The sequence below is a fragment of the Macaca mulatta genome, chromosome 4 (assembly GCF_049350105.2).
Source record: "Macaca mulatta isolate MMU2019108-1 chromosome 4, T2T-MMU8v2.0, whole genome shotgun sequence".
In the NCBI taxonomy this organism is placed as follows: domain Eukaryota; kingdom Metazoa; phylum Chordata; class Mammalia; order Primates; family Cercopithecidae; genus Macaca; species Macaca mulatta.
Window position 1 is genome coordinate 15,714,479 of NC_133409.1, and position 16,879 is coordinate 15,731,357.

General features: G+C 38.3%; 1 protein-coding gene across 6 annotated transcripts in view; it reads right to left on the reverse strand.

Moving 5' to 3' along the window:
* CDK19 (cyclin dependent kinase 19) overlaps positions 1-16,879 on the reverse strand; it is a 217,950-nt gene that overhangs the window by 54,473 nt on the left and 146,598 nt on the right. For all 6 annotated transcript variants that reach the window (XM_015137574.3, XM_015137573.3, XM_077999285.1 and 3 more), the window contains 2 exons: positions 13,634-13,744; positions 10,619-10,759 (listed from right to left, as the gene is read on the reverse strand). In XM_015137574.3, coding sequence (XP_014993060.1) covers positions 10,619-10,759; positions 13,634-13,744 — 252 coding nt within the window. The remainder of the gene's footprint in view (positions 1-10,618; positions 10,760-13,633; positions 13,745-16,879) is intronic.

The window sequence follows — 16,879 nt, forward strand, 5'->3', positions numbered from 1 at the left end:
TCACTGTGAGTCAAACCAGGGCCTTGAAAGCTGGCCCTCTTGGAAGAGGGATTCTTGGTATGTACCCTCTAACTATGGAATAACTGGTGGAGCATTAATTCAAACCGACAGATAGATGTGCAGGACTCTGTTGAAAGCTCCAACTACAGGGCTATGAACCCAGATGATAAAAAACTGTCATGCCAAAAAGAAAAATCATAGCCCATGTCTAGAAAAGACATCAATATTACCTTCCCACACATGTAAGGTGTGTGTCACCATGTCCAGAGCACTGTAAGAAACATTGTGTCTGACCTTCACAAGGCCTGTGTAGAGGCAGCAAGACAGGAGCATGGATGGCATCACTACCATCAAGGGCCTCCAGACTGCAGACATGAACAGCTGAGCCACAGACTATCAAGGATTCAGCTTTAAGGAACTTGTTAGGAACCAGAGGTCACTGGCAGGAACACTAGTATGATTCTTCAGTATGGGAAGATTTGCAATTGTCCAAAATCACCTAAAATAGCAGGTTAGAAGATATCCAGGCCATACTTTGCTTTTTGATTGCTAACTCTGCATTTTAAAAGCAATTAGAATGATTAAGTCATATTAAAAGAAATACTACTTCTTGTCATAATCCTCTTTAAGCAGAATGTTAACTGATAAATCAAATAAAAAATAACGAATTATTAAGTCATTTGACTAGCATGGAATTGTTACCTCCAAAGCCGGTCTTAGTAATATCTCATTCAAGAAGAAAGAATGAAAAGTACATTTGAAGCAGTTGCTAATTGTGATCTCATTTAATCAAGCTTTTTTAAAACTTCCTTATTTTAAATATGAAGACTGGGCAAAAATATTTGTAATATTTACATATAAACAGGATGAAACGTAGCCTACTTTTTTGTTTTAACACCAGGAGGCATGTTTCACGTATTTACACTAGATCTCTGCTTTGTAAAGCTGAAGGGGCAAGGAAGAGTGGGAGACAACAGGCGTTCTCAGGGAAGAAAGAGGTGAAAGAAAGGGTATCTTTGGATTACTGGCAGAATCAAGAAAGAATGTACGGAAGCTTCTGCAGGAAGGAAATGAGGAGATATTCAGCAACTCTGGAGCTACATTCAGGAACTTTGGTGGAACTGAGGGTCAATAACCACATAAATAACTTCTCAGTATTCCCCATTTTACAGATGAGTAAACTGAGGCTTAAGGATCAAAATCTTTTTTTTTTCTTTTTTTTTTTTTTGAGATGGAGTCTCGCTCTGTCACCCAGGCTGGAGTGCAGTGGTTGGATCTCGCCTCACTGCAAGCTCCGCCTCCCGGGTTTATGCCATTCTCCTGCCTCAGCCTCCCGAGTAGCTGGGACTATAGGTGCCCGCCACCTCACCCGGCTAGTTTTTTTTGTATAAGGATCAAAATCTTAGAAATAATTTTTTAAAGTGTAGGTTCTCAAAGTTTCTATATCTTAAGGACTAAGTAAGGCTAAAACTCTAGAGAACAATATTAAATGCCTGCAAAATGCTGGCATGATGGTTACAGTAAGATTTTGAGGGTTTGGCCTTATCAGGCCCTGTTTAGCAGAGACAAAATTAAAGACCTGCTGTATCTCCTTGTCAGACAATTTACGGAGAGAAGCTATGCTGCATGCAGAGATTTCTAAGCACTTATTTGAATCAAATGTTCAGAAAGATGAAGAGTACAGCGTTTTCTTACAGCTGAGTGAAAACAGAGGGTGGTCTTTGACTTCTGCATACATAGTATGAGACTTTCATACAGAGATGTCTTCACTCTCTTTAGCTGAGGCTCTTTTCCACGTTTCTGCATGGTGTCCTTTCAGTGCCTTTCGGCTAGCTGTTACAATTCATCAGAAATACGAGCCTTGGAAAACAATGTTTTGCCATTATTTAAAATTGTCTTTGCATTTTTGCCTCTGCTTTACACAAAAGAGCAGAATATAGAAATAAGAAAGTACTAATACTAGTGATAAGCACAGGCCTCAGACTGCATAAAAAGATGGAAATGTCTAGGTATGTTCAAAGTGATAAATTCTGGGCCTCAATTGAACACATCCTCTGAACTTAAGTGGATTAAACCTGTGGTTCGACAGCAGGGAGGGGAAGAAGAGGAGGGGAGAGGAGGAGGGGAAAATTAGGAAACATATTTTGAATTCTGAAAATCATTGAACAATGTTTCTAAAAGGGAAGAGATAACTAGTACATTATAACTATTTGTTAGCTCTTTCCAACCAGAACTGCCCCTAGATCATATCATCCACGTAACTTTTACACATGAAAAAATTATATATGAAAGGTGGGGATTTTTTGCATTTTCTTCATTGCATTTCCACTAAATAAAAAATGACAACAGGATCCAGGTATCATTTAATTTTTGTTTTGTTTTTTAGAGACAGGGTCTATGTTGTGCAAATTGGACTGGAACACCTGGGCTCAAGGTATCTTCCCACCTTATCCTCTTGAACAGCTGGGCCTGCAGGCATGTGCCATCACATCTAGCCCCAAATATCATTTAAAAGCTTCCTCAACTCTGATAGTGAAACAAGATATTTCCCTGACCCCTTCACAGGCTGGAACTGGAGTGCACGGGTGCTGGCAGGGGGTGAACTCCACTCACTCAACCCGGTCTCAGGAGGGAGAGCATGCAGATGAGTGGGTGCAGGAGCCAGGTCAAGTGCTTTTGGGCACCTGCAGGAGCAAAACTCTGTGCAGGCCCCATGACAGTGTCTAAGGGGTATGCCCATGACCCCTTAAGCCACAGAAGGAACGGTACAGTGCCGTTTTAGCTTTGCCATCTGTAGACAGCTTAGGTGTTAACAGCTCAGTGGAGGGTCGGTGTGGCAGCCTTTTGCACCCACACTCATGGCACCCGAGTTCTTGTCCAGCATCTAGGAGGAATGAGGTCGCCCAGGCAAACTGAAGATGGTAAATGCAGGGGATTTTATTGCCAATAAAAGTGGCTCTCGGCCGGGCGCGGTGGCTCACGCCTGTAATCCCAGCACTTTGGGAGGCTGAGGCGGGTGGATCACGAGGTCAGAAGATCAAGACCATCCTGGCTAACATGGTGAAACTCCGTCTCTACTGAAAATACAAAAAAGTAGCCGGGCATGGTGGCAGGCACCTGTAGTCCCAGCTACCTGGGAGGCTGAGGCAGGAGAATGTTGTGAACCTGGGAGGCGGAGCTTGCAGTGAGCCAAGATCGTGCCACTGCACTCCAGCCTGGGCGACAGAGCGGGACTACGTCTCCAAAAAAAAAAAAAAAAAAAAAAAAGTGGCTCTCAGCAGGAAGGGGAGCTGAAAAGGGGATGAAGCAGGAAGGTAATTTTCCCCTGAAATCCAGCCATCTCCAACTAGACTCTTCTCCAAAGCTACACCATCAAGCTGTCCTTCTGAAGTCAAGCTGCTTCTCTCCAACATCCAACCAGTCTCCGACCTCCAGCTGCTTCTCCTCCTCTCTGCCGGCTGAGCCTGAGGTTTTTATGGGCACAGGATGGGGAGCAGGGCAAGCCATGGGTGGTTTTGGAAAAGGCAGCATTCAAGTGGGAAAACAGGAATGTAAGTTCTCACTTTGGGCCACAGTATCAGGCCTTTAGGCTTGAGGGTGGTAACTTAACCAGGGACCCACCCTCTTCTACCCAGAATTTCCCTGCCTCCTGTGCCTATCTACAAGTAGCTTCAGACATAGTTTCCAATCTTTCCCACCTCCTGGTATACACACTGTTGTGTAAATGCCTCTCCTTGAGTGCGGACTATACCTAATAACTTGCTTCTAGTGAAGAGAATACAACAAAAGTAATGGGATGTCACTTTCATACTTAGATTACAGAAGACTGACTTTCATCTTATTAATACTCTCTCTCTTGCCTTCTTGCTTGCTCACTCTGGTGAGCAAAACTGCCCTCTTGTGAGATGTTCTATGATGAGGCTCATGTGGCAAGGAACTTCACCTCATGAGCTGATAGATGAAAGTTTCCACCCATCAGCTCACAAGGAAATGAATCCAGCCAATAACCAAATGAGCAAGCTAGGAAAGGGATTCTTTCCAGTCAAGCTTTGAGATCACTACCACCTCTTAAAAGACCTTGAAACAAAGGACCCAGGTAAGCCACATATGGATTCCTGACCCACAGAAGCTGTGAAATAATAAATATTGTTTAAGCCACTAGGTTTGGGGTTAACCTGTTATACCACAACAGATAACTGATACAGAATTAAAACATACATAGCCAACATGTCATAACCTAGAATGCTGTTGAAAATCCAGTAAGTATTCTGCCTGAATACACAGGTGTCATAAGAAAGCAAAATCAACAAACCAAAACTATAATTTGCTGTCAATCAGTATGAAAAAATATCCAAAGTCATATAATACATAGATGGTTCCTAACATACAATGGATCAATGTATTGATCTTTCAACTTTAGGACGGTGCAAAAGCAATACACATTCAGTAAGCTCCTTAACTTACAAAGAGGTTACTTCTGGATAAGCCCACTGTATGTTAAAGATATTATAAGTTAAAAACATACTTTTGCCTTATAATGTTTTCAGCTTATGATGGGTCTATTGAGATGTAACTCTATGAAAAATTGGGGAATATCTGTACTTTCCTCTGTAACTAGAATATCTATTGCAACATTTCTTTTTTATTTTATTTTATTTTATTTATTTATTTAGAGAGGGGGTCTCGCTATGTTGCCAAGCAGGAGTACAGTGGCTATTCACAGATACAAAGAGCGCCCTACAGCCTTGTACCACTGGCCTCAAGCAAACCTCCCAGCTCAGCCTTCAGAGTAGCTGGGACTACAGATATGTGCCACCCTACCCATTTTGCACCATTTTCTTTAATCAAATGAAATCATATCTGACTTACAGTATTGGCAAGGTTTTTTGTTATCATTACCCTTCTGATAGACTTCTAACAGAATAAGTTTTTAGTTCTGTGAACTAAACATTTTAGTAGCTGTTAATTAATAACAAAAGCCAAAAGATTCCTGGATACAAAATTATTTTCTCTCTCAACTGGATCTCACAAAATTTTGATACACTGTACCATGTTTGCAGACCATATACTTATTTGTGCCTACAGACTTCAAAAGACTGCAAATTCACCCACTAATGTGAAAAGAGCTTTGGGATGGAAACTCCAACATATTTATTTATTTATTTTTATTTTTTATTTTTTGGGACTGAGTCTCACTCTATTGCCCAGGCTGGAGTGCAGTGGCACGATCTCAGATCACTGCAATCTCTACCTCCAGGGTTCAAGCGATTCTCCTGCCTCAGCCTCCCAAGTAGCTGGGATTACAGGCATGTGCCACCACACCCAGCTAATTTTTGTATTTTTAGTAGAGATGGTGTTTCACCATGTTGGCCAGGCTGGCCTCAAATTCCTGACCTCAGGTGATCCGCCTGCCTTCGCCTCCTGAAGTGCTGGGATTACATGCGTGAGCCACTGCACCTGGCCTCCACATATATTTTTTAAAAGACAGAGCTAGGGTTGGGGACCTAAAGCATTCATTAAAATCCTTCATTCAATAAAGACTTCGTGCTTATTGTGTACTAGGTTCTGGGATACGATAATGAAAAAGAAATAGTCTAACTGATAGTTCAGTTTCTATCACTGATCTAGTAGCAAGATTCTGAAATGAAGAAGTCATAAATCCACTTAATAATAATATCATTTAGCCAGCATTTCTCTATCGTTGCTGAAGAATAATGTGAAATTGCCAGATGCCTTGCTGAAATTCAATTCAAATAACTTATGAGCACAGACAATATGCCAATGCTGGAACTACAAAAATTAGTGAGATATTATGAACCTTGCTCTCAAGAAGCTCATAATTTTGAAAAAGAGATAAACTATATCTTGGCATTCTTCCAATCTACCAAAATAGTAATCCCATAAAAATGAGTCATCCTACATTTCATTTTCTTACTCTTAGCTATATCCTGCTATAAAATTAAAACACATCTTTTCTCCCTTGGTGTTTACAAGTTCCAAATATTTATAGACTTATGCCTCTATTTCACTGTCTCTCAGCCAAGATGAACATATTTAGCTCTCTTTCTCCTTTCCTTTTAAAGCAATTCCTCATTTTAAGTTATTTTTGGTGACTTTATTTACATTCTCTATTTCTGTATTAAATTCTAGGATTCAAATGACATAATTAAAATACTGATTTAGATATAAAATCCATCATAATGAAAAACACCAACCTTTATGATGACGTAATGCCTCTGTGTGTGATGTCCAAAACACTGGCTTTTATTTACTTTAAATTTTTTATATTATATTGTAAATTTATATTTACTCTAACACATTTAATTGTATGGATTTTCCAGGTTTCTCACATCAAATGAAATTTAGAGATGGTGAGCACTCAGTTGTGACTAACAAATAGTGTAAAGCCAAATTTCTTACAGCAATAGAAAATGAAGCATTAAGAAAAACAAAACTAGTCATTGACTACAACAGCAACTCTTAAGCTCACAAAACAGAATTTTTCAAATGTCTCCATCATCCTCTTTTTAAGACCATATTCACATTTGATATACTTTGTATTTCTGTATCTACTACAGAATATATTTATAAAGCAAGCATACAGTTTAAATCTACTCCTGAAAGTACTTTGGCAAAACCATGACAATATGGCACAGATATCAGGACTCAAGATTAGTGAATCAAGAATTGAAGAGGCTATCACAGACTAGATTCCTGTTGGTTCAAAGTTTCTTTTTCTTTTTATTCAGACAGGGTGTCGATTTGTTGCCCAAGGCTGGAGTAGAGTGCAGTGGCACAATCACGGCTCACTGCAGCCTTGACCTCCTGGGCTAAAGTAGTCCTCCCACTTCAGCCTCCTGAGTAGCTGAAACTACAGGCATGCACCACCACACCCAGTTAATTTTTTATTTTTTGTAGAGATAGGGTCTCACTATGTTGCTCAGGGTACCCTTGAACTCATGGGCTCAAGCAATCCTCCTGCCTTGGCCTCCGAAAGTGCTGAAATTACAAGCATGAGCCACCACGCCCACTCAGTTCAAAATTTCAAATCTTATTAGAGTTATTCACTTGAGGAGTTGGAGGCATTCAGTAAATGTGTGGGTAAAATATAAACCAGTGCTATACTATGTAAGAACCAGATTCAGAATGCATTTTCAACACTGTGTTCATGCCATTGATGAGGTAATAATAATCAGTGGTGGCTTTTCTAGTGGGGGAAAAAAACCATTCTGTGTGCACAAACTGTCAGTACTTAAACAAAAAGATCCCAAAAACTCTCTAACTCAAGCAGGCTCCAACCTATACCTTCTGAGCACAACCTCACACTACTGCAATTCAGTTTATCCATATTTGAGCCAACCAGAACTGCACATCCTTTCTGAGATAATCCAAGTGCTTCTTTACCTCAGATTTTTTACATTCCAAACTCCCTTAGGTTACCCTCATCACCCAAGTCTCTATTTAAATTCTACTCATCCCTCAAAGTCCAGCTCAAATGTAACCTGCTCTTTGAAACTTACCCTTATCCCCCACTCAGAAGCTCTTCTGACCTTGCATAGATTTAGTCTGTACTTCTCATGTAGCTACAATCACATTTTCTCTCATCTATCTTATAGTGTAATTGTTTGTGTGTATGTCATATTTCTTCAAGGCTCCTTGAGAAGAAGGTCTTTGACATGGTCATATTTGTGGTGTTCCCATCCCTCTGTGCTTTACACATACAAGAAAAAAAAATGTTCATTGAGGATAGTGTATTCAAATGCCTGATCCCCAAAATGTCAGTACTATTCTCCCTGATACTCATTCACTGAGGAAATACTTCTATTGTGTACAGCGGCAGCAGTGAACAAAAAGAGTCAGACATAGACCTTGCTCTCTCAAGAAGTTCACAGGCTAGGAGATGTTCTAAGAGATCTCTAAAACTGCTATAATACTAACAGATAAATTCCATAAGAGAAGTAAAGATGCAGTACAACAGGAACTAACAAGAAGAGATTGATTCCAAGTAGACATGGATATGAGGGTAAGTTTTAATTAACATTTGTGGTGGGGCCTGAAAGACAGAGCGTATTTGAATATGTTGAGATGGGGTAAGGGGTTTTAAGATAAGGGAAATAAAGGCCATTAAGGCAGGAAATACCAGAAGGAGACAGGGAACACTCAGTAGTTCAGTAGTAAAGTATACATGAAAGATGACAGGGATAGAGAACAATTTTAAAGGCAGTTAAAGCTATAACTGGTAAAACTCTGAAAGCCAAATGAGGAAGTAGAGTTTTAGTCCGTAAGCAATGAGGAACTATTTCAAAGTTCTTGAGCAGGAGCTGAGTAGTTAGTTAGTCAGAAGGTCCAAAGTGGACTGGAAGGGAAAGAGATTGTTGAAAGTATAGGGAAAGTATAGAGGCTAGTATCACAATGCAAGAAAGAGGTAATAAAAGCCTGAACTAGGAATGAGGACTAGAGATGAAAATAGATGAATGCAAGGCATATTTTAGATACCATGCTGAAAGAACTTGACAAGTTCTGGATGTGGAGTGCAAAGAAGGGTCTCCAAGAGGTAAAAGAAGTTTCTAGGCTAGGATGAGGGTGGTGCCATAACCAAAAGAGAGGACACTAAAGCAGCAGCAAATCCGAATTGGGAGGACACTAAGTCCTGGCATACTAAATTTTGGTATCAGTGAACATTCACGTGACCATATCATGAATAAAATATGTTAAGCTATGCTGTTTAGAACAAAATATAGAATTTTATGAAACAAGAGAGAGGAGCTCAGATACATTAATCTTCAATAAAAAATTTTGATCAATGATTCAAAGATGAACATAACCTCAAATATATAACCTGCATATGTTTCACTAAGTGCATGGCAGATTAAAATCTAAAAGCCCATTTATGAAAGAGTTCTTCTCATGATCTAGAACAACATCATGTACCCAATAATCTTTTTGTTTGTTTCTTTTGAGATAGGGTCTGGCTCAGTTGCCCAGGCAGAGTTTGCAGTGATCTCAGCTCACTGCAACCTCCAACTCCCAGGCTCAAGCCATCCTCCCACCTCAGCCTTTCGAATAGCGGGGACCACAGGAGCGCACCACCACACCCAGCTAATTTTTGTATTTTTTGTTAGAGATGGGGTTTTGCCATGTTGCCCAGGCCAGTCTTGAAGTCCTGAGCTCAAGTGATCCACCCACCTCAGCCTTCCAAAGTGCTGGCACTACAGGCATAAGCCACCACACCCAGCCCAATAATCATTTTAAAACATGCTGATTCATAGCTAATAGTAAAGTGGACATGTGGAAGTCTCAAAGAATCTTACAGTTAAAAATTATAAGGAGAGGCCGGGCGTGGTGGCTCACGCCTGTAATTCCAGCACTTTGGGAGGCCAAGGAGGGTGGATCACGAGGTCAGGAGTTCAAGCCCAGCCTGGCCAAGATGGTGAAAACCAGTCTCTACTAAAAAACACACACACAAAAAAAATTAGCCAGGCATAGTGGTGGGTGCCTGTAATCCCAGCTACTTGGGAGGCTGAGGCAGAGAATTGCTTGAACCCAGGAGGCGGAGATTGCAGTGAGCCGAGATGGTGCCACTGCACTCCAGCCTGGGCAAGAGAGTGAGACCCTGTCTCCAAAAAAAAAAAAAAAAAAAAAAAATTATAAGGAGAAATGCTCCTATTAATACGGTAAATGCATCTTTTGTGGTCACTATCATTTGACCCCAATTTATACAATGTCACAGCAAGACATGGTCAAGTCAGATGAGTAGCCCTGACTGACAAGGTCCCGAGGGATACTAACTAGATCCTTTCATCAATAAACACTTCTCATCAGTTAATAAAATGGAATTTACCTACATGTATCCCTACCATATCCCAAGAATTTTCAAAAGCCTAAGAAACAAAAGATCATGAAATCACTTTGTGGGGGCAAAATAAAATCTCTGATGATAAACTGAGGAGCAAATGAGGATTACAGTTATTCCATAACCATATCTTCTTAAGAACAAACAAAAGAAACTTGTATCAACATAAACTAAAATAACAACAGTGTGAAGATGAATACCTAGCAATATAATTAGATATCAGTAAATGATGGTTACATGTATATTGAATAAAAAAGTAAAATCAAACACTAAATTGCAGCTAATTTGCCTAAGTACATACCACCTGTTAGATTTATTTATTCATTTGTTTATTAATATTCATAACATTCTTTTTACTAGATGCAATGTCATTATTTCAGTTTAGATTTTAAGGGAAAGAAAAATGAGAACTCAATATTAATTACATTTTTACTAATGAGCAATAATATGAAGAACAAATTGGATTGAAATGTGCATGTTTCACATGTGACTACTCCATTAAAATTGTACAGTAATCATTTGTTCAAAATCACACTGATATTTTACAGCTATGCATAAATATAATGGAATGATATAAACCAAATGTTAAATAGTGTTAATCTTTTGATTACAGGTTTATGGGTGATTTTTATCTTCTTTTTTGCTTAGGTATCTTTTCAAGTTTTTCTATAATTAATGTTTTATTATAATGGTACCAAGAAGAAAATAAATTTTGTAAAAGAGGAGGGAAAAACATATTGATGAATTTAAAAGAAAAATACTTACCAAGTCTCTGTGAAGCACCCAGTTTGCATGGAGGTAATGGATACCATCAAGAATCTGGTAAAGTAAGGATTTAACCATAGATCTTGGCAACTGCATGGGCTTTTTATTTGCTTTTGATGCACGGTGAAACTTAATAATATGCTAAAAATTAAAAAAAAAACATAATAATATAGTCTTTGCTAATATCTATGCCAACAAAACACAATCAATGCTGTAATAAATGCTCTATATTTTAAAATTACTTATTAAAGGCCAATAATGACACAAAGAAAAATAATTTGAATAATAAGTTCAACTAAAACTGAATCTATTTTGAGGGTGAATGTGACCCTGTTAATGAGGGGTTATAATGACTAAATTTACTGAAACCATTAAGATTTTCATTAAATAGGACCAAAAGGTAAAAAGGACTGATATTGAAACAGCTGCCTAAGAAGAGTATTATATTCTCTACTGACAGAATGAAAGATTAAAAAAAGAAAGAAAAACTATAAATCTTCACTTTCTATAAAAAGTTAGCACTTAGTACACTTGGGTAACATCACTGATCAGGTGTATATCTGAATTATTGGAAAACTTCCATCTTTGTTTGGCACAGAATAAATAGGAATATATTCCTGGGAGTTAATGTTAAATATGAAATTGCTAAAAAGGAGGAGAGAGAAAAAATAGGAAATTCAATCCCATTGAAATAAATAAAACTGGGTCATCATATTCAAATTTTTATATCCACATAAATATTGTGGGTTATAAAAACATTGTACTGAAAGGGAAAAAATGCTACTGGCCCCCCCAGTGCTCCCACCTCCACCTCCATCCCCACCCCACTCCTGTCTCTGTCCAAAACATAAAATGGACACTGAGGACCATCAAAACACTATGCAAACAATACTGATGAAATTGTCAATAGTGCTCCAGTAACTTTACGATGACCAAATGGTATGTAAAATTATTAAGCTATTTATACAGCTTTCTTATTTTTATAAACTGCTCAGTAATAACATTGATTTGATTTTAAGAAATAATAGAAAATTAGAGTTTATACTATAGCAGTGATTTCCAGTAGAAATACACTGGGAGCCACATGTATAACTTTCCACTTTTTAACAGCTACATTTAAAAAAAAAAAAAAAAGAGGCTGGCTGTGGTGGCTCACACCTGTAATCCCAGTACTTTGGGAGGCCAAGGCAGGCAGATCACCTGAGGTCAGGAGTTCAAGACCAGCCTGACCAACATGGTGAAATCCCGTCTCTATTAAAAATACAAAATTAGCTGGGCGTAGTGGCGTATGCCTGTAATCTCAGCTACACAGGAGGCTTAGGCAGGAGAACTGCTTGAACCCAGGAGGCGGAGGTTGCAGTGAGCCGAGATCGCACCACTGCACTCCAGCCTGGACAACAAAAGCGAAACTCCATCTCAAAAAAAAAAAAAAAAAGAAACAGGTAAAATCAATGTGTGTACTTCAGATACTTCTGAAGTGAATTTTCTAAATATTACAAATACTATCTTCTCAGTAAAATGTCAGTTTAGTGCTTAAATTTTTTTAAAATCAACATTTATGATTATATTTATTTTGAAATATGGTATTGGACAGTACAGTTCTACAGGACCTGACTATTCCAATGTACTACATCATCTTCTTTCATCACCTCACTGATGTTCAAAGTAAAGTACATACACTATCAAGTAAGCCTTGGTTGACATATAGGGGAATATAGAAAAATGGGGAAAATACAATGTCTATGAATATCCATGAAAAGAGTTGAAAAAAACACACTGGAAATACTTGTCCATATCTGCTATAATAGCATACACTCTGAAACTTTCTTTAAGACCTGAGTCTGTTAAAGCTATTCCTCAAGAGATTTATAACTTATACAGACGATAAACCACATTATATTGAATCAAAATTTATTAGTCACGTGTGATCATACACCTGTGGTCCCAGCTACTTGGAAGGCTGAGGCAGGAGGATTGCTTGAGCCCAGGAGGTCAAAGCTGCAGTGACCCACAATTTTGCCATTGCACTCCAGCCTGGGTGATAAAGCAAGACCCTGTCTCAAACAAACCAACAAACCAACAAACAAACAAACAAGGCTGGGTGTGATGGCTCATGCCTGTAATCTCAACACTTTGAGAGGCCAAAGTAGGAAAATCACTTGAGCCCAGGAGTTCAAGACCAGCCTGTGCAAGATGGCAAAACCTTGTCTCTATAAAACATTTTTGAAAAATTAGCCAGGCATAGTGGTGCTAAATTAATTATCCATAATTTGAACTTATTGCCAGATTTGACGTTTGTTACTTTTAGCAGTTCCTCAGATAAAAGTGTTTAAATGTTCTGATTCCTAATTTGAAAAGTAAGAATTAGAATTTTTTGCTTCTTTCATACGTTGATAAAACATCCTTAATCTTCACTATACATATTAGTAAATTGCCATTAATTACTTGCATAAAAGTGTAGTCTCCCGCCAGGTGTGGTGGCTCATGCCTGTAATCCCAGCACTTTGGGAGGCCGAGGTGAGCAGATTACCTGAGGCTGGGAGTTCGAGACCAGCCTGACCAACATGGAGAAACCCTGTCTCTACTAAAAATACAAAATTAGCCGGGCATGGTGGTGCATGCCTGTAATCCTAGCTACTCAAGAGGCTGAGGCAGGAGAATCGCTTGAACCTGGGAGGCAGAGATTGCAGTGAGCCAAGATCGTGCCATTGCACTGGGCAACAAGAACGAAACTCCCTCCCCGCCACCCCCCGCCCACCCCCCAAAAAAGTATAGTCTCCCATTCGTTAAAATCTTTCTGAAGTAAAATTTCTAAATACTACAAATACTATCTCCTCAGTAAAATGTTAGTTTATTGCTTAAATTCTTCAAAATCAATATTTATGTTTATATTTACTTTGAAGTATGGCTAACAGAGCAAGTTTTCCTTTCTGTGCATTAACAATATGTATTTTCCATAAATATGCTCCATACCGACATAAAATAATCCTAGAAATACAGTGAGCTTATACTTACCCACAAGTCATGCTCTGCATAATCAAACAGCAGCCACACCTTCCTGTCACTGTGAGAGAGGAAAACCTTCTGCAATGCGATCACATTAGGGTGCTTCAATTCTCGCAAAAGCTGAATGCAAAAGAAAGAGAGGGGTCACTGCTGTGTTAGCAAGGAGGGGGAAATGATGAATGTCTTATAACTTCAAAACGAAATTTCTGAAAATCTAGAGAATCCAGGTAAGCAAAATGAAAGAAAAAAATACCACCCAAAATACCTCGATTCAGAGATAAGGTCTGTCAACATCTTGGTGCATATCTTTCCAATCCTTTTTCTGTGTGCATGGGTGTATGTGTTTTGTTTTGTTTTACTTTCTTTCTTGTCAGAGACTGCAAGCAGGAATGTGTTTTTAAAAATATGATTTTAAATGGTAAATGTAAAACAGCAAACAAAAATAATATCATATCATTAAATAATTAATTATATTTTTGTACATGCATCTCTTTTTTACTAAAGAAACTGTTCCTTGGGAGGCAGGAATCATATATTAATACTGCTTATATCTACCCTAGCACAGTACTGGTGCTCAAGAAATATGTGACAAAACAAGGAAAGATAGTTAACAATCCCTATACTTATCCATCCCTAGAGTGTGTGGTTGAGGGTTTTTTGAAGAGTAGTGAGTATAAGGGAATGACTGTCATGCCCAATTATAAAAACTGAAGTTGAGAACAGGTTCTGTAAACAGAAGAAAAGGAACAGGACTTCACAAAGTAAAAGCTTTAAGCTAGACTCTGATGATATGGAGGAAAGATAAACCAGAACAGCAAGCAGAAGCAGCACTTTGCGCATAACAGACAGCTGCTTGATAAAATATTTAGCAACAATGACATTATTGCTCAAGGTAAAAGCCTTAGAAATATGCCTGCCTCAGGCTGTCCTTAACCAGGGTTCAGATTTCATAGGTAAAGAGAAACATATTCAATTTAAAAAATATTTTGAATAACTTTAAATATAAAGCTCTGTGGAAGATGCAAAAAGAGAAAGAGAAAACTTCCTTGAATATTTTCTATATGCAAGATGATTATATACAAATGTTTTTCTCTCACTTAATATTTAGAACAATTTTATGATGTACACAGAACCCAAGGCTCAGTGTGATAAAAATAACTTGACCAAAGTCAAATAGCTAGAAAGAGAAGGGGTTTGGACTTAAATAGATCTGCCTGATTGCAAAGCCCATGCTTTTTCCACTACAGCTAAAGTTCATGTCTTCAGTTCCCACAATGTGGTAAGGGAGACAGACATATAAATAGATCAATGAGGCAGAGAAAAATAACTTGCTTACCCATTCTAATAACTTTAGTAACTTTTTTTTTTTTTTTGAGACAGAGTCTTGCTCTGTTGCCTACACTGGAGTGCAAAGGCACAATCTCAGCTCACTGCAACCTCCGCCTCCAAGTGATTCTCCTGCCTCAGCCTCCTGAGTAGCTGGGATTACAGGTGTGCGCCACCACACCTGGCTAATTTTTGTATCTTTTGTAGAGATGGGGTTTCACCATGTTGGCCAGGCTGGTCTCGAACTGCTGACCTCAAGTGATCTGCCTGCCTTGGCCTCCCAAAATCTAGAGTTTGCCATTTTGAACACTTCATGCTCTCTGGCTCTGGCAAACCCTGTTTTTAATGACCCCATTGCCATGGCCAGCCTTGAAGCATTTAGACCCTGGTAAGAGACCTCACCCCAGGCACAATGACTGTCTCCTTCTTTCTAACTCCTTGATATTGATGAACTTAAAGAGTTTGCCTTTATTCCCTATGCAAAATATATTCTCTTTGCAGCCTGAAGTAGATGGGAAAGTAAAACTCCACTTCTGCATCTAAACCAGGCTCCTGAAACACCCACCATCGGCATAGATCCCCGATTCCTGGACCTCGCTTGTCTGGGAAAGTGGATGTCACAGTAGCAATATTTAATCAACACTTCTAAAAAACTACATTCTCTGTGACTTCCAATTGTTGATCCCTCTAGAATAAATTCATTTTAAGTCCCCTGTTGAAAAATTATTTTGACTAGATAATACATTTATATGGTTCAAAGATCAAAGTATACACAAGGATATATATTGAAATGTCTCACTACCACTCCTCTTGCTTACCTGGAGGTAACAACTTTTATTAATTGCTTATTTATCCTTGCAATGTTTCTTAATGCAAATCAAAACAAATATGAATACATATTTTATCCTGCATTGTTTACACAAAAGATAGCATAATATACACACTGCTCTGCACCTTTTTTTTTTTTTTTTTTTTTTTTTTTTTTTTTTTTTTACCCTTACTCTACCTTGGAAATCTCTTAGTATTAGGACAGTGTCAATATTAGAAATACTTCCTTCAGGTGAGAAGAGATTCGACAAAAGAAAAATTTTTTAAAAGAAAAAAATAAAAACAATCTTCCTTGTTCTTTTTTACAGTAGCATTGTATTTCTAGATCACCTTTTTTATTGGGGTAAAATATATACATAATGTAAAATTTACCATTTCAATCATTTTTAAGTATACCAGATATACTTAGTATATTTACTTAATCCCACTACCTATCCTGGCTCAGTGGGATTAAGCACAACCACCATCACTACTGTATATTTCCAGAACTTTTTCATCATCCCAAAATGAAAATCTATACCATTAAACAATATCTCCAGGTTGCCACCTACCCCCAGCTCCTGATGACCAGTATCCTAATTTATGTCTCTATGAATTTGACTGTTCTCGGTATGTAGCTCATATAAGTGGAACAATACAGAGTCTGCCTATTTGTGTCTGCCTTTTTTCACATAATATAATGTCTTCAAGGTTCATCCGTGTTGTAGCATGTATGAGAATTTCATTCCTATTTAAAGCTGATTACTATTACATTGTATGTATAGACCACATTTCGTTTGTCCATTTGCCCCTCAATAGACATTTAGGTTGTTTCTACCTTTTGGTTATTATGAACAATGTTCCCTAAATATTGGTGTGTAAGTAACTATTTGATTCCCCACTTTCAAATCCTTTGGATATATACCCAGAAGTGAAATTGCTAGATCCTACGGTAATTCTATGTTTAATATTTTGAGAAACCACCATCTAGGTCACTTTTGCTTAAAAAAAAAATTTTTTTTTGTAGAGATAAGAGTCTCACTATGTTGTCCAGGCTGGTCTCGAACTCCTGGCCTTAAGCAATCCTCCCACTTCAGCCTCCCAAAGTGCTGGGATTACAGG